Here is a 23,091-nt window from a genome sequence, read left to right on the forward strand (position 1 = left end):
TAACTGTGTTCTGCAGTCCCGATCCTATCTTCAAAGTTTGCGGTTGAAACAGCATGTAGGACACCACATTAAACACAGCAGCACGGCTGAAATCGCTCAGATCTCCTAGCTGAGTAACCAAAGACAGAAGCTCGACTGCACTGTATATACACTGATGTTGTTTTAGTTAGGGTACACCCAGTATCATAATAAAGGAGTAATATCGATGTGAACCCCTTAGGGGAAAAGGGGAAAGCACACTGATGTGGTACCTACCATACCATAACATTATTCTATCTCCCTATTCACACAAGCAACCCAGAAGAAGCTCATATTCAGCTGACATGCTAATTGTATGTACAGTTTGGGGCTTATCTACAGTAAACCCCTGGTACACAAAGTCATGAACTCGACGGGGTCACTTTCATGAATTAATAGATTAATTCATTAATACTCATTTCAGTGTCTTGTCAGACAGAATTATTATACACCCAATTCTTGTGAAAGTGCTCTCGGTGTATTCCTCATAGTCAGTCCCCTGGGACAGGCCTGTCCTACAGAGCAGCAGAGAGGAGAGGGACCTGGCAACGGAACAACAGCCCACAGACAGGAAGCACAGTCTAGGTCAGCCTGTCTGACTGACTGGGAGACAATGTTCTGCTGGAGAGAGAGGGAGAGAGGAGAGAGGAGAGAGGAGAGAGGAGAGAGAGAGAGAGAGAGAGAGAGAAGGTGACCTGCCAACACCCAAAAAGGCTATCTATCAGTCTTCCTCTGAGAGTGTGGAATTTAGTGCACATGTGCAGAATACATTTAACCCTAACCATGCCACTATGAAATCAAAACAAAACTCCACAAACAACATCATGATATTGGAAATGATTTATTCTCAGAAAGAAAATTGCTCAAAAGGCAATTGTTGTATATTATAAATGTCAGCTTTTTATTTATTTTAATTTTACATTTATTTAACTAGTCAAGTCAGTTAAGAACAAAATCTTATTTGCAATGACGGCCTAGGAACAGTAGGTTAACTGCCTTGTTCAGGGCCAAAACGAAAGATCTTTACCTTGTTAGCTCGATTCATCAATGTGGTAGCCTAACAAGTGATTAACAGTGATTTTGTTGAGAGGATTTAAGTCGTTTAGGTTGTAGTGCCACCCTCTGGTTAGAAGTGCATAGTTTAATTCTCTTTGGTCAAAATGATGCGAAGAAAACAACATTTAATTGGTTATTTTTCCATTTAGGGCACCTTACGATACCAATATGTCATTCATTGAAATGTATTCATCCTGTATCGGGACACTATCGGTTAGTGTTGACTGAATTAAGAGGATTCAACTTTATTGTTCAACAACATTGACATTGGGAGGTGGAGTCAATTTACAGTAGACTATGCACTCCAAATGCACTCTCTCCTCTTGACTACCGTATCGATTTAAAATCAGTAATTATCAACTGGTTTAGGGGACTGTTGTATAACCACTAGGTGAAAAGTTGTACAAAACGGCAGTAAAGCAGCTGAATTTGCTTTCGTCAAGGAGGCGTGTGAGGTGACTGGGGGATTTAGTGAGTAGTCGCAGAAACCCGTCAACACTGGACGTTAATGCGCAAATGAAAGGAAAATGAGTGAGAATAAAGGACCCGATTGCTTGTGTTTCTATGTCAACGGTAAAAAGGTAAATAATTGACTGTAATATTGTATTGTGCATTAGCTGTACGTTGGTTTAAGTTGTAGCACTTTGCGATTATTTTGCACATTGCCTTAACTTTAGCCTACTGCGCACTGTTCCTCTACAAAACTGTCTGCATGGCTGCTCATGTTGTTGACCAACAATTACTTCCCGCGTCTGTGTTTGTACCGAAGATACTGGCTGTTGGCCTCAGGCCTACTCTCTCAGAATGCCCCCAAAAAAAAACTCATGCTATGTGCTTTACACGATTCCTCTCCTACTTTCAAACAGGTGACCGAAAACAATGCAGACCCAGAGACTATGTTACTGTCTTACCTCCGCGAGAGGTGTATCCTTTCCTTGCTGAAAATGTATAGATGAGAAGTGAAGCCCAAACATTGAATTAAGTATTTACATCGAAATGAATAATATAGTGTACTATTTTTGTTTTTGTCATTGTGATTATACTCTTATTAATATTTATCCTAAAGAAAAACGGACAGATGTTGTGTAACCTATAGCCAAATTATTGCACAATCAGTATCTTATTTCAAATCCATACCTTATGGGTAGCCTAGGGTGGTGCACTGATTTTATAAGTGTGTTTTGTTTACCACACAAGCCAGTCCAGAGTTTGAGGTGTGAAAATAATGATAAGGCCTATCGGAGATGGTTCCATGGTGCGTGTCACTGTGAGTGTGCACTTTCCTTTGATTAGGATTGGCTGTATAATACATCCGTTGAAATCATTTCATGTTATGCTATGTGGACATATGGATACTGATCGATTGTCTAGCCCAAGCAGAGTGTCTCCTCAGTTGGTAACGTTGTGGGTTGAATTTCTGCATTGATCACATACTGAAAAATGAAGCCATCGATCACTCACTGTACTGTAAATCACTTTGGATAAGAAAATGTCTGAGTGGCATATACTATTATATTCCTTGACGGTTCCTGACTCCAGTGAGGTTGACTGGTACCAAGTACGGATGTGGAGGAGGAGGATGTGGAGCCTGTACTGTCATGGTGTCTCGCTACCAGCCCGGCACCAAGACCATCCTGTATCCATTCATCCCTCAACAAACAGCCATCATTTGGATAAATGATTGACAGATTTTTGATGAACTTTGCACGGTTGATGAATACTATAATTGGCATACTGAGACAGTGATAGAGGAATTCTAAATTCCTTTATGTTTTATTGCCAAAACCAATTCGCACTCATTTCTAATTCATTAATGAATTGTAAGTTCATTAATTATGCATGAAGTAGATTGAGACCAGTCTTAAAAGCCAAGTAAGAGCGTTTAATTCCAGAGAGTACTGACCCAAAATACAAAGAACATTACATTTTAAAGAAAGAGAACATAAAATGACGTCATCAGTTTCACACCCTCTCCCAGCCTTACAATAGCGTAGTATTCAGTCCTAGAGATTTATTTTCTCCCCTCATAAAACTACATTCCAACCTGTCTAAAAGATATACTTCTCTCCACTAATGGTATCCAACCAAAACATTCTTATCTGTCTGAAAAACTATCATTTCCCTCGTCCTTAAACCTCCCAGGAGGCACAGACAATTAATTCGTTCTGCTTACATTTTCAGTAACAGCTCAACCAAAAACTCATACTTTTCATATCATAACATAATAATATTAGAATAAATGGTTCTAATCAATAATGTATACATAATTAATCATTTCAACTATAATTTCCTCTAACAGACAGTAACTTTTAAGTAGGCCTTTCCTGTGGAGTGGCAGGTAGCCTAGTGGTTAGAGCGTTGGGCCAGTAACCGAAAGGTTGCTGGATTGAATCCCCGAGCTGACAAGGTAAAACATCTGTCGTTCTGTCCTTGAACAAGGCAGTTAACCAACCCACTGGTAGGACGTCATTGTACATAAGAATGTGTTCTTAACAGACTTGTCTAGTTAAATAAAAATGAATAAAAAATTAGATGGGCAAAACTATACGCTTTTGTATGAAGCGCATAGTGTGTCACAAGTTGCATGAAAAAAAACAGATGCATGGACGAATCCAACATTTGTCTTCGTGTCTTCAAAGCCCTACTTATGATGTTCTCTATTATACTTGGATGATATATTATGTTCATATTGAAAATGTAAATGCCAGTTTACCTTCACCTACTAGCCATTACTCTGCCAACGCCTGCCTGCTGCCAGTCTGCCAGCTTCAGGGGGCAGCCGTCACCACTGTGGAGGGCATTGGCAACACCAAGACCAGGGTGCACCCAGTACAGGTAGGCCCTACGATGGATGGCTGAAGCTCTCATTCAGTGTGGCTGACTGGATTATATGCTTGTGTGTGCTTGCAGGAGCGTATAGCCAAGGCCCACGGGTCTCAGTGTGGGTTCTGTACTCCAGGCATGGTGATGTCCATGTACACTTTACTGAGGAACAAACCACAGCCCAACATGGAGGACATCACAGTGGCACTTGGTGGCAATTTGTGCCGGTGCACAGGATATCGTCCCATTGTTGATGGCTGCAAGACTTTTAGTCCGGTATAAATGATATTGCACATAACAGACACATGCATTGCATTTGTATTTACTGTCTGTAAATTGAATGTATAATCCATCCTGTTATCCATCATTAGGAATCAAACTGTTGTCAAGCCAATGGTAATGGTGCTGGATGTTGTCTGAATGGAGATTCGCCTCCGGAGAGATCAGAGAATGTGAGTGACTCTTTCTATTCAGGCCATACACGTTTTATTAAATGTTTTAACAGATTTTCCTTTTTTGAAAACTGAGGCAAGTGGGCGAATAAATGCAAATAAATAAAGTAGAACCTCTTGTTAAAATGCTATATTAACCTTAGTTCAACACCTAATCAAGAGATTCTTGCCTGACTTGGTTCAGCCATAGCCGGATAGGAAGTATTTACTGGAAGCTTGAGGACATTCATTTTTGCTCTAAATCGTGTAACTTAAAAATAAAAAATAAAAAACATATTTTTTTGGTGTGTGTGTGTGTGTGTGTGTGAAGAGCGGCATCCATTAAACGGTCATCTGCAGTTGCTACATCAATTTTTGGACTTGTAAACGAATGATATGCACCCATTCATTCTTGAAAATCTAACTTATAAATGATTCACGGGCTTAGTTCAGCTGTCGTACCGCATCAGAAACCCCAAATATAAGCTTGTTTTACTCCAATGTTTGTAACAAAGTAAGGTAAAGAAACACTAGATACCCTCAAAACATGGTTAAGAACTAACATTTTGATGGATGGTCAGTCCTTGCATCCATTGCTCTGTCTATGCATTGGAGAGAGTTTCTCGAGCCCTATCCCTCTGCTTTTTACAGAAACGGGGGAAGCCGCTTTTTATTGCTCTTTTAAACATTACATTTAATTTGTATGGCTTAACTGTATAATATCATTTATAGTCATTGTATTATCGATTCGCACAGCGGTCTTAGGCAGTGCATCTCAGTGCTAGAGGCGTCACTACAGGCCCGGGTTCGATTCCAGGCTGTATCACCACCGGCCGTGACTGAGAGGCGCAGAATTGACCCAGCGTGGTTAGGGTTTGGCCGGGTTAGGCCGTCATTGTAAATAAAAATGTGCTCTTAACGGACTTGCCTAGTTAAATAAAAGGATATAGTTAAATAAATGTTACCACCACTAATGATATTGGAAAGTTATAGTTCACAATTCCATGACATTGCTGCATTTCATCCGATTTAACACACTTGTTTTATAAAAAGCGATATGTGTTTTGTTGGCACACATGACATTGACTGTGTCTTCCAGGAGCCTCCACCACAGCTGTTTGACCAGGAGGACCTCCTCCCTCTGGACCCCACCCAAGATCTCATCTTCCCCCCAGAACTCATAGTAAGGCAGCAGGACTAGTGGCTACTCAATGTACTAGTGGTCAAATGGTGAATTACACAGTTTGATATGCTTTCCCCATATACTGTATGTCAATGTGTAACAGTCAAAAAGTACCGTTCTTCAGTCTAAAATAATTGAACTAACAACCTTTACACAAGACAGAATTATTAATTGACACCAAATCGGCGAAATACTGTTATTTTGCTGTAAGAGTTGTCCGTTGAATACCTCATAGGTCTTATAGTCTGTAATGTCGTTAAAACCGTCTGTATCCTCGTTAGTCTATGAACTAGCGATATTTATATCCTGACAATCCTCCGCTGTTCTCCACTCAGCTGATGGCAGAGATGGAGCCCCAGGTTAGTCAGCTGTTCCGTGGCGAAAGGATGGTGTGGGTCTCCCCTGTGTCCCTGGAGGAGCTGATCCAGCTGAAGACCAGCCACCCTCAGGCACCGCTGGTCATGGGCAACACCAACATCGGCCCAGACATCAAGTTCAAAGGTGCCTGGCATCCCATAATAATATCACCCACCAGAGTCCAGGAGCTGTTCGAGGTTACCGAGACTCCGCAAGGTTAGATCTTTCCGTTCTTATTCTCTCGCTCTCTCGGGTTCCGTCTCTCTCTCTATCGGTCTCTCTCTCTCTCTCTCAGAACTGTTCATGCGTGTCTGTTGTGTCTGTAGGTGTGTGTTTCGGGGCTGGCTGCAGTCTGTCTGTGGTTAAGGCCCTGTTGGAGGGGCTCGTCCAGGAGATTCCTGAGGAGAAGACGGAGATATACAGATCCCTCCTACAGCAGCTGGGGAACCTGGGAGGACAGCAGATACGCAATGTTGCCGTGCGTATGAATAATCTGTTTCTGTCATTCACTATCAGCTTTGTAGCCTGGTCCCAGATTGTAGCCTGGTTTGTCCGGTCTTGCCAGCACCTTTGGTCATTGTTGGCTATATAGCACAAACAGGTCTGGAACCAGGCTAACAGCTGTGCTGCACATTACTGTCCAAATCTCTACGTCTTAACTACCCTCAGGGGATCACTGGTAAACATGTATTTTTGCATTTGTTTGACTGTTAAACATATTTTTGGTGTTTCTGTGTGTGTTAGTCCATAGGAGGCAATATTGTCAGTGCATATCCCAATTCAGACCTGAACCCTGTGTTCGCTGCTGGGAACTGCACACTTAATGTGGTGTCAAAGAGTGAGTTGTCAGTAGTGACCATTTTAATTCATTTCATTTATTCTGCGTCTAATTTAACCATGTTTTGTATTGAATTATTACAAATCATTGTGTTAATTGGTTCTATTCCAGGGGGAAGAAGAGAGATCCTGCTGAATAAAGATTTCTTTGTGGGGTTTGGAAAAACATCTCTAAAACCGGATGAGATTGTCCTGTCTGTGTTTATACCAGTATCTAGACAGGTACAGTAAGACGCTTGGGAATGGAGAACCTCTTGAGAATCTCACGCATTTGACCTCACCAGGAAGAACTCCTGGCCTTGAGGTGAGTTGAATCCTGTGACTGCGTGAACAACGTTTTTCCCAATCTAATGTGTCTTTGCAGGGAGAGTTCATGCGAGCGTTCCGCCAGGCCCCTCGTAAGGAGAACGCCCTGGCCACAGTGACCACTGGGATGAGGGTCATGTTCATAGAGGGTTCCAGCGTGGTCAAGGAGCTGAGTATCTACTACGGCGGTGTAGGGCCGTGCACTGTCAGCGCCACCAAAACATGTGCTGCAGTCATCGGAAGGTACAGAGGGAATTTTTCACAGTTAGCAGGATTTGGTTAATGGGCTATTTTCTTTCGAGGAGAGCTGGCTGAACTGGTTTGTGATTCATATGTTTCCTTGTTACCCTCCTCAGTAATGTTCTTGTTGTGTTACATTATCTGTGTTTTACATCCTTGCTTGTTTTGTACCCCCCCACACGTTCAAACACACACCCCTCCAGAAAGTGGGATGAGCAGACGCTGAGTGAAGCCTACACCCAGCTCTTAGATGAGATATCCCTGTCTCCCTCCCACCCCGGTGGGCAGGTGGAGTTCCGCAGGTCCCTAACTCTCAGCCTCCTCTTCAAGTTCAACCTGCAGATGCTGCACAAGCTCTGGGAGATGGTATGGACTGGGTCACTCTTCGCCCCAATTGGTAGCCTACTTGGCAAACTTGAAATTTGGAACTTTTATTTGCTAATGTTTCTCGAAATATAGATATGTTTTTGGCATTGTACAGAATGTGATCCAGGAGGACCTATCAGAAGGGGTCAGCAGTGCAATACGTCCACTACCTAAACAGCTACAGCCCAGCCTACAAGAGTTCCAGGTCTGTTTGATTGGATCTTAGTCGGTTGAAGACGAATTTAGCGATTTCACCTACCCCAACCCGTGACTCTATTCTTCATTGTGCAGTATGTGTGATCTGACAACATGAACAAATGCTCCAAAAACACCCAAATCGTCCTTGTAGAAACGTGATGCAGGTCTTTACATGTTGTACACGTGACATTGTCATTCTGAACGTTATATTCCATTTTGTTGCGACTCGAGCGATACCTCGCCGTCCTTTCTAGCGGCAGGCCATACGGAGAATGGAACAGCTGGATAGGGGAAACGGCTCGAGTCGTACCATTTCATGTTTACAGCACCTAAAGAACCTGCATCATTATACTGGGACATTTCGAAAAGTATGTTCTTAAAAGTTTTTAGCACTTGTTCATGTTTTTTTCAGAGCCTCCATACTGCATAACGAGGATGAGGAAGTGAAGCGCTGGTTGGGGTAAATTGTAAAAATACAGAAAATCGTAACAAAAAAGTGTCTGGACCCTTCAATAACATGCGATTTACATCGAAAATGAGAACTTCTCCTTTTTTAAGAACAAATTCTTATTAACAATCATGGTTTGACCATGTTACCCCTTCCTTAATCTCAGTTAACCCAGGACTAAAATCTCGCATCATTTGATCAGTTCACGTATTCTGTCCACGAAAGATTACCCCTGCCTACAAACCAACATTTCCTCTGAGGACAATAAAGTTGGATTGATTGGTCTGGATACAAACACGGTTACATCTCAGGCTGTCATAAATACATGTGTTTGTTTTGCAGGCTGTGGTGAAAGGCCAGAGTGGTGACGACCCAGTAGGTCGGCCTATCATGCACCGTTCAGCCATCAACCAGGCTACTGGAGAAGCTGTTTACTGTGATGACATCCCCAAGATGGACGGAGAGCTCCACCTCGTCCTGGTCACCAGCACCAGACCACATGCTAAGATCCTGTAAGTCCTGGAGAACATTGCAAAGGATTCATGGATAAGTTTCCTCACAAACCATTTTTTAAAAAGTTCATAACATACTGAGCTCTATTTTAACAAACCTAAAGCAATTGTAAATCTAAGCACTGGCGGTAGCACTATAGGTCGGGGGGCCGGGGTCAGAAATATTTGTGCTATTTTCACAGCCGGAATTGTGAGCGCATTAGCTAGTGGTGGCACAATGAATAAACAAGTTGTAGGTGTGACGAGGGCTTGGCCACTCACTGGCCTATCAAGGTGTTCCATGGATTAATAATGCATGCTTTTGTCATGTTCTGTTGGTTATTGGCAGTCTGTGCGGTATCATAAACACTAATTCGACTGGGGGAACGGAATATTCTCATCCTAGTCCCCCTTTATTAAGAAATAAAAACATTTAGAACTTATTCGGGGTCTTAACTTATTGTTCAGAGTTAGAACAATAGAATGCACAAGGTGCAATTAAGAAATTTGATTGTGCGTAAGCTGTTACACAATTAGTCCATGTCAGCTCATTTTCTTTCTTCCAGCGGCCAGCTATCTAAACTTGAAAGCATGGTCAAATTACCGACCTGTGTGGGGTCCATTGATCATCAGTTATCATATTAAAAACTGCAAAAGTTTGCCTCCAACCCATGGCAAAATGTGCTAGAATTCAGAAAATATGTGGTAAAACTGCACATTTTTCGCTCAGCCCCATGGAAAAAATGCGTAGAATTGCAGCAAAATTGCTTTAAAACAGCAATATTTTCAGTTTCTGTCCTACGTGGAGTTTAAAAAAATATTTATTTATTAACACGCATACAAAATAATAAAAGGAGCTGGCCAAAATAATGTGTACTGAACAAAAACATAAACGCAACATGTAAAGTGTTGGTCCCAGGTTTCATGAGCTGAAATAAAAGATCTCAGAATCTTTCCATATGCACGAAAAGCTTATTTCTCTTACATTTGTTGCAGAAATGTGTTTACATCCCTGTTAGGGAACATTTCTCCTTTGCCAAGATAATCCATCCACCTGAGAGATATGGCACATCAAGAAGCTGATTAAACAGCAAGATCATTATACAGGTGCACCTTGTGCTGGGGACAATAAAAGGCCACTCTAAAATGTGCAGTTTTGTCACAACACAATGCCACAGATGTCTCAAGTTTTGAGGGAGTGTGCAGTTGGCATGCTGACTGCAGGAATGTCCAGCAGAGCTGTTGCCAGAGAATTGAATGTTAATTTATCTACAATAAGCCACCTCCAACGTCATTTTAGAGAATTGAGTGTGTCCAACTGGCCTCACAACCGCAGACCAAGTACGGTGGGGCAAAAAAGTATTTAGTCAGTCACCAATTGTGCAAGTTTTCCCACTTAAAAAGATGAGAGGGGCCTGTACTTTTCATCATAGGTACACTTCAACTATGACAGACAGAATTAGAAAAGAAAATCCAGAAAATCACATTGTAGGATTTTTTATTAATTAATTTGCAAATTATGGTGGAAAATAAGTACTTGGTCAATAACAAAAGTTTATCTCAATACTTTGTTATATACCCTTTGTTGGCAATGACAGAGGTCAAACTTTTTCTGTAAGTCTTCACAAGGTTTTCACACACTTGCTGGTATTTTGGCCCATTCCTCCATGCAGATCTCCTCTAGAGCAGTGATGTTTTGGGGCTGTTGCTGGGCAACACGGACTTTCAACTCCCTCCAAAGATTTTCTATGGGGTTGAGATCTGGAGACTGGCTAGGCCACTCCAGGACCTTGAAATGCTTCTTACGAAGCCACTCCTTCGTTGCTCGGGCGGTGTGTATGGGATCATTGTCATGCTGAAAGACCCAGCCACGTTTCATCTTCAATGCCCTTGCTGATGGAAGGAGGTTTTCACTCAAAATCTCACTATACATGGCCCCATTCATTCTTTCCTTTACACGGATCAGTCGTCCTGGTCCCTTTGCAGAAAAACAGCCCCAAAGCATGATGTTTCCACCCCCATGCTTCACAGTAGGTATGGTGTTCTTTGGATGCAACTCAGCATTCTTTGTCCTCCAAACACGACGAGTTGAGTTTTTACCAAGAAGTTATATTTTGGTTTCATCTGACCATATGACATTCTCCCAATCTTCTTCTGGATCATCCAAATGCTCTCTAGCAAACTTCAAACGGGCCTGGACATGTACTGGCTTAAGCAGAGGGACACGTCTGGCACTGCAGGATTTGAGTCCCTGGCGGCGTAGTGTGTTACTGATGGTAGGCTTTGTTACTACGGTCCCAGGTCTCTGCAGGTCAATCACTAGGTCCCCCCATGTGGTTCTGGGATGTTTGCTCACCGTTCTTGTGATCATTTTGACCCCACGGGGTGAGATCTTGCATGGAGCCCCAGATCGAGGGAGATTATCAGTGGTCTTGTATGTCTTCCATTTCCTAATAATTGCTCCCACAGTTGATTTCTTCAAACCAAGCTGCTTACCTATTGCAGATTCAGTCTTCCCAGCCTGGTGCAGGTCTATAATTTTGTTTCTGGTGTCCTTGGAAAGCTCTTTGGTCTTGGCCATAGTGGAGTTTGGAGTGTGAATGTTTGAGGTTGTGGACAGGTGTCTTTTATACTGATAACAAGTTCAAACAGGTGCCATTTAATACAGGTAACGAGTGGAGGACAGAGGAGCCTCTTAAAGAAGAAGTTACAGGTCTGTGAGAGCCAGAAATCTTGCTTGTTTGTAGGTGACCAAATACTTATTTTCCACCATAATTTGCAAATGAATTCATTAAAAATCCTACAATGTGATTTCCTGGATTTTTTTTCTCATTATATCTGTCATAGTTGAAGTGTACCTATGATGAAAATTACAGGCCTCTCTCTTCTTTTTAAGTGGGAGAACTTGCACAATTGGTAGCTGACTAAATACTTTTTTGCCCCACTGTATATGGTGTTGTGTGGGTGAGCGGTTTGCTGATGTCAACGTTGTGAACAGAGTGCCCCATGGTGGCGGTGGGTTATGGTATGGGCAGACATAATCTATGGACAACGAACACAATTGCATTTTATTGATGGCAATTTGAATGCAGAGAGGTACAGTGATGAGATCCTGAGACCCATTGTTTTGCCATTCATCCGCCGCCATCACCTCATGTTTCAGCATTATAATGCACTGCCCCATGTCACTAGGATCTGTACACAATTCCTGGAAGCTGAAAATGTTCAAGTTCTTCCTTGGCCTGCATACTCACCTGACATGTCACCCACTGAGCATGTTTGGGATGCTCTGGGTCGACGTGTACGACAGCGTGTTTGAGTTCCTAACAATATCCAGCAACTTCGCACAGCCATTGAAGAGGAGTGGGATAACATTGCACAGGCACACAATCAACTGCCTGATCAACTCTATGCGAGGGATATGAGTTGTGTTGCGTGGGGAAAATGGTCACACCAGATACTGACTACTTTTCTGATCTATGTCCCTACCATTTGTTTAAGGTACAGTGCCTTGCGAAAGTATTCGCCCCCCCCTTGAACTTTGCGACCTTTTGCCACATTTCAGGCTTCAAACATAAAGATATAAAACTGTATTTTTTTGTGAAGAATCAACAACAAGTGGGACACAATCATGAAGTGGAACGACATTTATTGGATATTTCAAACTTTTTTAACAATTCAAAAACTGAAAAATTGGGCGTGCAAAATTATTCAGCCCCTTTACTTTCAGTGCAGCAAACTAACTCCAGAAGTTCAGTGAGGATCTCTGAATGATCCAATGTTGAGCTAAATGACTAATGATGATAAATACAATCCGCCTACTGTACACCCCTGGTGTAGATCATACAGTGAGCAGAGTCTCAATCATTCATATAATCACCAATACTGCCTCTCATTTAATGAGGAATCTTAAGATATTCATTTGGCTGCACCCTTGCTAAATATTGAATTATAAAAATCCAAATGAACCCTCTATCCACAGCCAACAGAAATAATGGGTTTTATCCAGGTTGTATAGAATACAAAGTATAGACCTTACTCACACATTCACTATTCATTGGACAGGAAGTGGGCTTCAGAGACACACCAGTGTGGAGAGACCTGGCTACTGTTAACCAGCGTGGTGTGTCATGTGGGACTCAATAGGTTGTTATCCTCATTGTTAAATGGGTATACACCACCATAGATCCTTATCTGAATGTCATTTACTGTAAATGAGTAATGGCCATGTAAAATCCTAACCTGTATGAAATGAGCAGTAGTATTGGTTAGTATGTGCATGACTGTCTCTCTACTCACTGTCTTTTTCTCCCCTCCTAACAGAGACATAGATATCAGCGACGCTCTCCGGGTTCCAGGTGTGGTGGATGTCGTCACTTCTAAAGACATCCCAGGGAAGAAGTTTAGGACGTTTACAGGCATAGACGAGGGCATTCTGGCTCAGAATGAGGTATTGTAGTGCTTCATCGAGGAGACACAACCAGAATCGCACATGTCATGTCATGTCATACGTGTTGTTGTTTTCATACAGTGTATGATGTAATCAAAGCCTTGTCCAGTGTGTTGTCACACCGGAACTGAGTAGCCATGCTGTTTATTCACCTCACAATGTAGACTATACTTTTGTATATACAAAAGTATGTGGACACCCCTTCAAATGAGTGGATTCTGCTACTTCAGCCATACCTGTTGCTCACAGGTGTGTAAAATCGAGCACACAGCCATGTAATCTCCATAGATTAAAATTAGGCAGTAGAATGGCCTTACTGAAGAGCTCAGTGACTTTCAAAGTGGCCCCGTCATGGGATGCCACCTTTCCAACAAGTCAGTTCTTCAAATTTCTGCCCTGCAAGACCTGCCCCGGTTAACTGTAGGTGCTGTTATTGTGAAGTGGAACGTCTAGGAGCAACAATGGCTCAGCCGCGAAGTGGTAGGCCACACAAGCTCACAGAACGGGACGGCTGAGTGCTAAAGCGCATATCGTGTAAAGAAAATCATCTGTCCTTGGTTGTAACACTCACTACCGAGTTCCAACTGCCTCTGGAAGCATCGTCGCCGGGAGCTTCATGAAATGGGTTTCCATGGCCGAGTAGCCGCACACAAGCCTAAGATGACTATGTGCAATGCCAAGCATCGGTTGGAGTGGTGTAAAGCTCGCCGCCATTGGACTCTGGAGCAGTGGAAACACATTCTCTGGAGTGATGAATCACGCTTCACAATCTGGCAGTCCGATGAACGAATTTGGGTATGGTGAATGCCAGGAGAACACTACCTGTCCGAAGGCAAAGTGCTAGCTGTAAAGTTTGGTGGAGGAGGAATAATGGCCTTTGGATGTTTTTCGTGGTTAGTGCTAGGCCTCTTAGTTTCAGTGAAGGGAAATCTTAACGCTACAGCATACAATGACATTCTAGATGATTCTGTGCTTCCATCTTTGTAGCAACCGTTTGAGGAAGGCCCATTTCCTGTTTCAGCATGACAATGCCCCTGTGCACAAAGCAAGGTCTACAGAGAAATGGTTTGACTGGCCTGCACAGATCCCTGACCTCCTCGAAAACCTTTGGGATAAATTGGAACGCCGACTGCGAGCCAGGCCTAATCGCCCAACATCAGTGCCTGACCTCACTAATGCTCTTTTGGCGGAATGGAAGCAAGTCCCCCAACTCCATATTAATGCCCATGATTTTGGAAGGAGATGTTCGACGAGCAGGTGTCCACATACGTTTTGGTCATGTATGAAGGCCATTCTCACACAGATGCATGAGACTGTTAGTATTAACTATGTTCACAAATGTTATTGCCAGGTGTCATGCGTGGGTCACATGGTGTGTGCAGTGGTGGCTGACAACAGGAAGCAGGCTAAGAGAGGGGCGGCTTTAGTGAAGATCGCCTATGAGGATCTGCCAGGCCCAGTGTTCACTGTTGAGGAGGCTATTGAGAAACAGTCCTTCTTTCTGCCCCAGAGGATGATCGAGCGAGGCAACGTGGATGAGGCTTTTGATAAGGTTGACCATATTTACGAAGGTACAGTATGTGTTAGCTTCGTATGCGTACTAGGTGTGTCCACCTGGTTCCTATCTTGAGTGTTTGTATCGGTGAAGTCTATGTACTGAGCCGTGTTGTGCTCTTTAATCTCAGGGGAGATCCGGCTTGGTGGTCAGGAGCATTTCTACATGGAAACACAGAGCATGGTTGTTGTGCCTTCGGGAGAAGAGAGGGAGCTCAAAGTTTATCTCTCCTGTCAACACCCAACCTATGCCCAGGTACAGTCAACTCTACTCCCTCAATCTCCATCCCTGAGGATAGGAAAATATCAAGTAGTCACTGTTGAAGTGTAAGTCATTACTTCCTAATTGGCAAATTAGATGTTTCTTGTCTGTCTTTTTTCTGTAGGAATCCATCGCAGAGACTCTTGGGATTCCCTCCAACAGAGTGTCCTGTCATGTGAAGAGAGTTGGCGGAGCGTTTGGAGGGAAAGTGACCAAAACGTCTATCATAGCCTGCATCACTTCTGTGGCTGCATGGAAGTAAGTAAAATACTTCAAGAATATCTGACTTGATCCAATGATACATGACTTATTTAACCCAAATGCAATGGTGATCTATAAATCCAAAACATCATTTATGTGTTTGTTTGAATCCCGGCCTGTTCTGATCCGTCTACCCAGGACTGGTCGGGCCGTGCGTTGTGTTCTGGAGAGAGGAGAGGACATGCTAATCACTGGGGCCCGCCACCCTGTCCTGGGCAAACACAAGGTGCTCCCCCTCTTAAGGCTTTGTGATGTGACTGACTCACAAAGGGAGGCATTTGAGGGATCTTTAAGTGGTACTAGATTTAACTGATAGTGTGTTAATGTCTCCAGGTGGGCTTTATGAACGATGGAAGGATAATAGCTGCTGATCTACATTATTACGCAAACTCTGGAAACACTGCAGATGAGTCTTTGTTGGTGAGTCACTCTTCCTCTGCCTTTCGCCATTCAATTCTTAACCCCAAGTCCTCCTTGAAAGCTAACACCAGACTCCGTCTCTATGCTTGTCATAGGCAGTGTCTGAGCTCTCTGCCCCCTCCTTTTTCTCCAGGTAATAGAGAAGATTCTCCTTCACCTGGACAATGCGTACAACGTGCCCAACCTTCGCGGTCGCTCGGTGGCGTGTAAGACCAACCTGCCCTCCAACACGGCGTTCCGAGGCTTCGGCGTGCCCCAGAGCATGTTGGTCACTGAGAACATGATCAATGACGTGGCCATGAAGTTGGGCTGCAACGCTGAAGAGGTCAGAGGTCAAGTGTTAGGAGTCCGGGAGGTTAATGGGGACAGGGAGGAAAGCCATAAAAATAGAATCAAGCTCATTTACTTTTCTATGATGAAAGAGTGGGAGGTACCAGAGCCTTCTATTGAGGAAAATCGAATTGATATAAACAATCTCTGTGGTCTCGTGACAGACATGCATAAATTAAGTCTGTTCGAAAACTGATGACGTCGGAGATTATTAAGATATCTGAATATGCTATAAAGTCAATATGCTGTAAATGCCTTATAGATTTCATAAAAGTACTGTATACACTTCATAACACAGTTCTCTAAATAGTTTCTCTTTCTTGAGCAGATCCGTGAGATAAACATGTACAAGGAGGTGTCCCTGACACATTACAAGTTTGAGTTTGATCCCAAGAACCTCCTGCGTTGCTGGGATGAATGCAAGGAGAAGTCTGACTACGGCAGCAGACGCAAATCCGTCGCCCAGTTTAACCAGCAGAACCGCTGGAAGAAGAGGGGCATGGCCACGATACCCATTAAGTATGGCATCGCATTCTCAGACGGCTTCCTTAACCAGGTTAGCGTTGCCTTTGCACTGTCAAATGAGTCAATCCAAATTATACATCATGAATCAATAAAATAAAGGTTTGATATTTTCTCTGTGCGTGTGTCTGTGAGACAGGCTGCATCTCTGGTACACATCTACAAGGATGGTTCTGTTCTAGTCAGTCATGGTGGAACTGAGATGGGCCAGGGAATACACACTAAAATGCAACAGGTAGGTAGAGTATTTTCTCACTTAGCTTGACTAGTTGGAGTGAAATAATGATTGTAGTACACATTCTGTACTAACTATAACTATTCCATAAATGGGTACTGCTTCTACTTGGCTTGTATGTACTTTTTACATTCAGTCAATTCATCAATACCTCCAGGTGGCAAGTAGAGAGCTGCACATCCCCTCCTCTCTCATCCACATCACAGAGACCAACACCAGTGCTGTGCCCAACACCTGCCCCTCCGCCGCCTCCTTTGGCACGGATGCCAATGGCATGGCCGTGAAGGTACAGTATTGCCTAGATCTCCCCAGCTAGCCTGATCCCAGATCAGTTGGTGCAACCAACACCTGATGTGGATATTTTCCTGTTGGCGTGTTAGTATGGATATTCAACCAATCGATCAGTCATATTCAACCGGTCTGTTTTTTTGTCTTGTCCCTAAGGATGCCTGTGAGATCCTGTACCAAAGACTAGAACCTGTCAGGAAACAGAACCCAGAAGGCACATGGCAGACCTGGGTATTTCATATTTGATGTCCACTTCCCATGACAACATCATTGTTTAAGTAGAACAGAGGGATATAAATCAGTTCACGAATAGCAACATGGTTCTAAATGACCTGTTTGTGTGCTGGAAAATAGGTGACCTCCGCATTCATCCAACGGATCAGTCTGTCAGCTACTGGATACTACAGGTAATGAGATTCAACATAGATTTCCATGCAGACCTAACGCAGAGGAGTGTTTTGAAGCCTTTCATATGGCCTTTTATTTCACTATTACAGATACAAAACCATTCACTTTTAGGACTGTAGGGCCTATGTGTAAAATATTGCTACTCTTAGCTAATGTGGAAAGATACATGTATAATTGTATATAATTACAGTAGATAGCGTTGTGTGTGTGTGTGTGTATAAATGATGTATAACATAAACTGCTGACGTTTGTATAGGGGTCATGACCTCTACATGGACTGGGAGAAGCAGGAGGGCCAACCGTATGCCTACTTCACCTACGGTGCCTGCTGCAGTGAGGTGGAGGTCGACTGTCTCACTGGAGACTACAGGGTGACCTCACTTACACAACCAGTATCTCTTACATTCTTTTGCTGTTACACACTTTACCTTAGGTTCTAGTCAGATGGTCAAATGAAGACATTCACTATTTCATACTATTAAAAATGCAAAATTTGACATTTGTTTTCTGCCCATGTCTAGACGGTGAGGGCAGACATTGTTATGGATATTGGAAGGAGCATCAACCCCTCCGTAGACATTGGCCAGATTGAGGGCGCTTTCATCCAGGGTTTGGGTCTTTACACCATGGAGGAGCTGAAGTTCTCTCCCTCGGGAGTGTTGTACACACGTGGCCCGTCCCAGTACAAGATCCCTGCTGTCTGTGACATACCACTTCAGTTCAACGTCTACCTGCTTTCAGGCTCTGACAACCCACATGCCATCTACTCATCTAAGGTGAGCGAAGGGTGTGTGTGTGACCAGGGAAAAACTATCGTTAAACTAGTTGTAGCCTTTAACCAAGACCTTTGGCGTCTACAGTAGTCCGTAAAGAATGTTCTGTCGAGTTAATTTGACGATAAAGTAAATATCCTCCTCTACAGGGAATCGGAGAGCCGGTGCTGTTCCTGGGTAGCTCTGTGTTCTTCGCCATTAAAGACGCGGTGGCAGCAGCCCGGGTAGAGGCTGGTATGGTGGGACCCTTTACCCTGAACAGCCCTGCTACCCCAGAGAGGACCTGTCTGGCCTGTAACACCCCCTTTACTCAGAAGGTAAGGCGATGCCACCAGCCAGTCTCAATTCACTCCCTACCCCAACCCATAATGCTTGACCCTAACCCATCAATGTTTGCCAATTTGAATATGGAGTTTTCATACTGCTTCCATCTTACAGATCTGCAAACATAAAGGGAGTTAGGAACAGGAAGGGGTAGGGAGTGAAATGGAACCGGCAAGTCACCAGTTCAATGTACTGTCCCTTATTCACGTGGCAGCCATGACTGTTTGAAATCCAACTTACTGCGCGGGAGTAATGTCAGCCATTGTTCTCTTCCAGATTCCAGCCAGCAAACAAGGATCATTCCAACCGTGGGCTTTGAGTATTCCCTGAGTTAAAATAATATTCTGACTTGTCAGAGGTATTGTTCACTGCCATACCTAATCATAGAATGTTACTAACATAGAAATTCTTTATTTAGCTGAATAAGGATCAATAACACTGTATGATTGTAATACTTTAAATATCAAGTTACAGAATAAGCCTATGCTTTTGCTGCCAACCTATACTTTGCTTCAAAACTTCTTGCGACTCTCAAACCCGGATCCGGGAGCGTAATCATCGCCTCAAACTAATTAGCATAACGCAGCGGACATAAATATCCCTAGAAAATCTTCCTATTCATGAAAATCACAAATGAAATATATTGAGACACAGCTTAGCCTTTTGTTAATCACACTGTCATCTCAGATCTTTACAGCATCTAGACAAGCATTTGTGTAATCAATCCTCAAGGTGTTTTTCACATATCTATTCGATAATATATCCACAATTAGTTTCTCATAAGAAGCGATTGGGAAAAATGGCTACTTCTGTACTTTACGCAAGATTTTCTACGGGAGCCATCATGTGACCACTTGCTCAATGTGATCCCTTACGGCTATTCTTCAACATAAATGCGTAAAAAGACGTCATAATGCTGTAGACACCTTGGGGAATATGTAGAAAGCGTAAGCTCATTCGTAGCCCATTCACAGCCATATAAGGAGTCATTGGCATGCAGCGCTTTCAAAAAATGGGGCACTTCCTGATTGGATTTTTATCTGGGTTTCGCCTGTAACATCAGTTCTGTTGCACTCACAGACAATATCTTTGCAGTTTTGGAAACGTCAGTGTTTTCTATCCAAAGCTGTCAATTATATGCATAGTCGAGCATCTTGTCGTGACAAAATATCCCGTTTAAAACGGGAACGTTTTTCATCCAAAAATGAAATACTGCCCCCAGAGTTTCAAGAGGTAAAAAAAAAAAAAAAATGTTAAAAAAAGTTTGTCTCAAATTAAATTTGATGTAAAAGGTAGGGTTGTCCAATTGTGAATCCATCCAATGCCGTGTATGCCTTTCACATTCAATAAATTGCATGTTTCTCAACTTGAATACAATGCTTCAAAAATGTATACTTTATTAGTCAGACATCAGAATGCTTTACAGCACAGAATTAAACCAACGCTCAAAGTTCAGTTCTATTTTTTTTTAGGTGAATCTGGGTTCTGTATGTTGACCGCTCTTGGCCGTAGGTCACAGATGCAGGTTTGTTAAAGTTTTACCAAACAGCCCAAAACATACACGACCAAAACAACACCAGATGGTGTATTTATCTTACCCTTGGTTCCTAGGACAAGAGTGACATTTCAAGCAACAGCGTCAATCACATATTCTAGATACATTTCCGAGTCATCCAGAAAGCACACAATCTGCAAGAAACCCACCAATACCGAACGATACGTTAAGATGAGGTGAATGATTAACAGTTGGAGCCAAGCCCAGGTCTGACGAGGCTACCGAGTCATATTCAGTTGATAGTCCATGGTTTGAATGTTCCTTTCTGTGGAGATATAATATAATGCCGTTAAATGAATGTTGTTGGCGAAAGGGTATCGGAGAGACCAAAACAGTAGACGTGGGCCAGTTAGTGGACTCAGAATAAGCCTAGTCCCGAACTAAAAAGCACTTTCAATGGAAAATTTCCATCAAACCGCTTTTTAGTCTAGAACTAGACTTGATCTGTGTCCTCCGAAATGAAGAAAAGTTACCATTTTAGTGAACTGGTCGTCACAGGCCATGCATATCCTCTCAGCAGTAGCAGGGGGAGCTTAGAGGGAAGCTGTCCCCTAACCCTTTCTCTCTACGGGCTGCAGCAACTCCCTCCTTTTATGGCAAGAAGATGGTGCTGGCCAAGAACACTGGCGGCTCGCCTATACCCTGTAACAACTTGGTCGACCATCAATTACCACTTAGGAAGTAAATCCTCGGGAACCTTGAGTGAAAGCATTTTGTGTTTTACCCGACAAACTTGAACTTGACAATGTGGCATGGTGCAAATCGTTCAGTCCAGAAAATGATCTGTATTTAGGCCTAACTGATGCCTTTATGGATGTGTCAAGGGATGTCGTTTGTCTTGCCTTGGACATGTAGATGGCATGTGGGTTCTGTGCGTTGGCCAGCAGTTGGACATCAAAGGGCAGGAATCTTGTACTGGAACGGACCCCTGGTCATCAGAACCTCCTCAGGAGAGAACTGCATCTCCTCTATGGTGTACAGACTTATGCCCTGGACAAAGCCTCCTCAATCCTGAATATATATATAGCACCATGTTAACTTTGTCTCAACTCATATTGGAATGTATGCTACTGAATATGACCCATATTGATCCATAATACTGTAGAAATATACAGCCACTAGACCTGTGAGGGCTATACAGTGCTGTACCCGTCCTATATCTAGAGCTGGGTTAAGGCTTCTTCCAACAGCCATCACAATATCTGTTCAGAGATTCTGTAACAAACACACAGTTAATTATATAAATCCCAATGACGTCCTTGATACATAACATAAATCAAAGGCTCATACATGCTTATTGCGAGTTCTACAGCATGCCTGCAGGTACAGTATGAAGTAGTATTAATTAACATTTCACTGATTTTGACAAAAGGTCATACTACTGTACTTCATGATCTCCAGTGAGATAGTCAATCTACACTTCTGAGTAGCAGGCCCCGAAGGTGAAGTAATAGTAGGCTGGACCCACGCTGTTCTCCCAGTCCACACCCGTGTGAGGTCCCCTGGAATCCATACGGTGCCCATATTAGGATAGCCTCCTTGTGACTGAGACTTTCCCAATATGAGCGCCGTAATCGTGCAATTGCAGTGATCACGGCCTTACGACAGTCAGTGATTGATACGTTGCATTGCTTCATTACACACTGCAGGCTACTGTATTGACAGGCTACGTACATGAAGAAGCCAGTTGCAGATTAGCTGACCTTCTGGCAATCTGTGGGAAAGAACACAAGTTATTGTATGCTATACCATTATGGAGATTGACACGTAAACATCATTATATTGGGTTTATTATAGCCTGGTGGATGTTGGTTGATTACCCATTGTTGCCATGTATATTTGGGATGATTTTCCACGACCGGCTTCAAGCGCCTCATCAGTTTCTCACAAGCATCCTGAGATCATACACAGTAACATCTGGTAAGAGTACAGCAAACACATCGAAACAGTATGTCTTTATAAGCCATTGAGAAGCCTGTGAGAACAGAACATTGGAGCTAGCCTGGTCCCAGATCTGTTCGTGCAGTCTTGCCAACACCGATGGTCATTGTCCATAGGAGTTGGCGTGACAACACAAGCCGATCAGAGACCAGGCTTCGTTGAAATAGCTTGACTGCCTTGTCCACTGCGTCCGTGCCAAAGGAGGCTGCTGAGGGTGCAGCATTGGGAACGTTGCCCGTACAGGTCTCTTTGATGTGGATCTCGCCCTTTGAAATGTTTCCAGAGGCTGTTGCCTTGGGAGAGCAGTTAGTGAAAATCTGATGTTCTATTAAGTGTAAAGGTACCCAGCTCCCAATTGAGTAAGGCCTGGCCATTTGTTTGTTTTTGCCTTACGTTTTGCCACAAACGCCAGCACACACACAACCCACCTGTTATGCATATTTGCTAGTGGTGTTTAATACCGTGTCTGATTTATTGTGTGGGGTCTTTTTATTTGGGTTTACTGTGGTTCTTCACGGGTTAGAAAGGATGCACCTTTAAAGGGCACACAAATACAATTTTCTGAAGTATCCATCTAGAAATGTACTGAAAACCCCAATGTAAACCTGGTACACAGATAATAATAATGAGTCTGAAAGCAAAGGGAAAATAACACTCAGTTAATTAATGGTGTTGAATGACCTCTGTCCTGACTTTCTGGTGAGGCCTGTTCACCCTCGCTAGAAAGGCTAGAGACATTGGGTGAGATTCAAGTATAATATGTAAATATGAAAAAGTGTTGTTTGTTTTGTTTTTGTCTTGTGTCAAAACCAATCTCACCAGATTGGGTCTGCTGTATGGCCTGGATTTCTCCATAAGAGTTAGCCCTCTAACTCCCTGACACTATAACGCAGTGGTGAGGTCTCCAAAATGATAAAGGAGTATAAGTCCATTTGAAAAATGGTTTCAACAGTGTGTTGTTATTCTCTTATGACATTTCTCTTAGAAATGTGTATTAAGAATATTGGGAATGTA

General features: G+C 43.0%; 1 protein-coding gene and 1 long non-coding RNA gene across 2 annotated transcripts; one reads left to right on the forward strand and one right to left on the reverse strand.

Moving 5' to 3' along the window:
• The first annotated feature begins 1,357 nt into the window (after positions 1 to 1,357).
• On the forward strand, positions 1,358 to 19,947 carry LOC115129647 (aldehyde oxidase 1-like). The gene is made up of 31 exons (XM_029660246.2): positions 1,358 to 1,655; positions 1,941 to 1,998; positions 2,614 to 2,710; positions 3,801 to 3,909; positions 3,985 to 4,173; positions 4,269 to 4,349; positions 5,428 to 5,511; positions 5,847 to 6,084; positions 6,195 to 6,346; positions 6,613 to 6,706; positions 6,818 to 6,927; positions 7,070 to 7,254; positions 7,455 to 7,617; positions 7,733 to 7,822; positions 8,606 to 8,775; positions 13,078 to 13,204; positions 14,556 to 14,775; positions 14,890 to 15,014; positions 15,145 to 15,278; positions 15,420 to 15,507; positions 15,615 to 15,701; positions 15,835 to 16,026; positions 16,360 to 16,587; positions 16,693 to 16,788; positions 16,946 to 17,074; positions 17,233 to 17,307; positions 17,431 to 17,483; positions 17,741 to 17,855; positions 18,006 to 18,260; positions 18,407 to 18,574; positions 18,858 to 19,947. Exons 1-31 carry the CDS (start codon positions 1,602 to 1,604, stop codon positions 18,909 to 18,911), a joined length of 4,020 nt encoding a protein of 1,339 aa, XP_029516106.1. The 5' UTR covers positions 1,358 to 1,601; the 3' UTR covers positions 18,912 to 19,947.
• LOC115129661 (uncharacterized) lies at positions 19,083 to 23,091 on the reverse strand. Its single transcript, XR_010465408.1, has 2 exons — positions 21,957 to 23,091; positions 19,083 to 21,850 (listed from the first exon to the last, which is right to left on the reverse strand). It is a non-coding gene; the product is annotated as an uncharacterized LOC115129661 (long non-coding RNA).

The sequence above is a fragment of the Oncorhynchus nerka genome, linkage group LG2 (assembly GCF_034236695.1).
Source record: "Oncorhynchus nerka isolate Pitt River linkage group LG2, Oner_Uvic_2.0, whole genome shotgun sequence".
NCBI lineage: Eukaryota > Metazoa > Chordata > Actinopteri > Salmoniformes > Salmonidae > Oncorhynchus > Oncorhynchus nerka.

Bases quoted from the DNA above. Each gene is read 5' to 3' on its own strand.
- LOC115129647 (XM_029660246.2), top strand. From the start codon at position 1,602: ATGAGTGAGAATAAAGGACCCGATTGCTTGTGTTTCTATGTCAACGGT. The intron at 1,656-1,940 runs GTAAATAATTGA...ACTTTCAAACAG, and splicing joins TCTATGTCAACGGTAAAAAG to GTGACCGAAAACAATGCAGA. The intron at 7,823-8,605 runs GTCTGTTTGATT...TTTGTTTTGCAG, and splicing joins CCAGCCTACAAGAGTTCCAG to GCTGTGGTGAAAGGCCAGAG.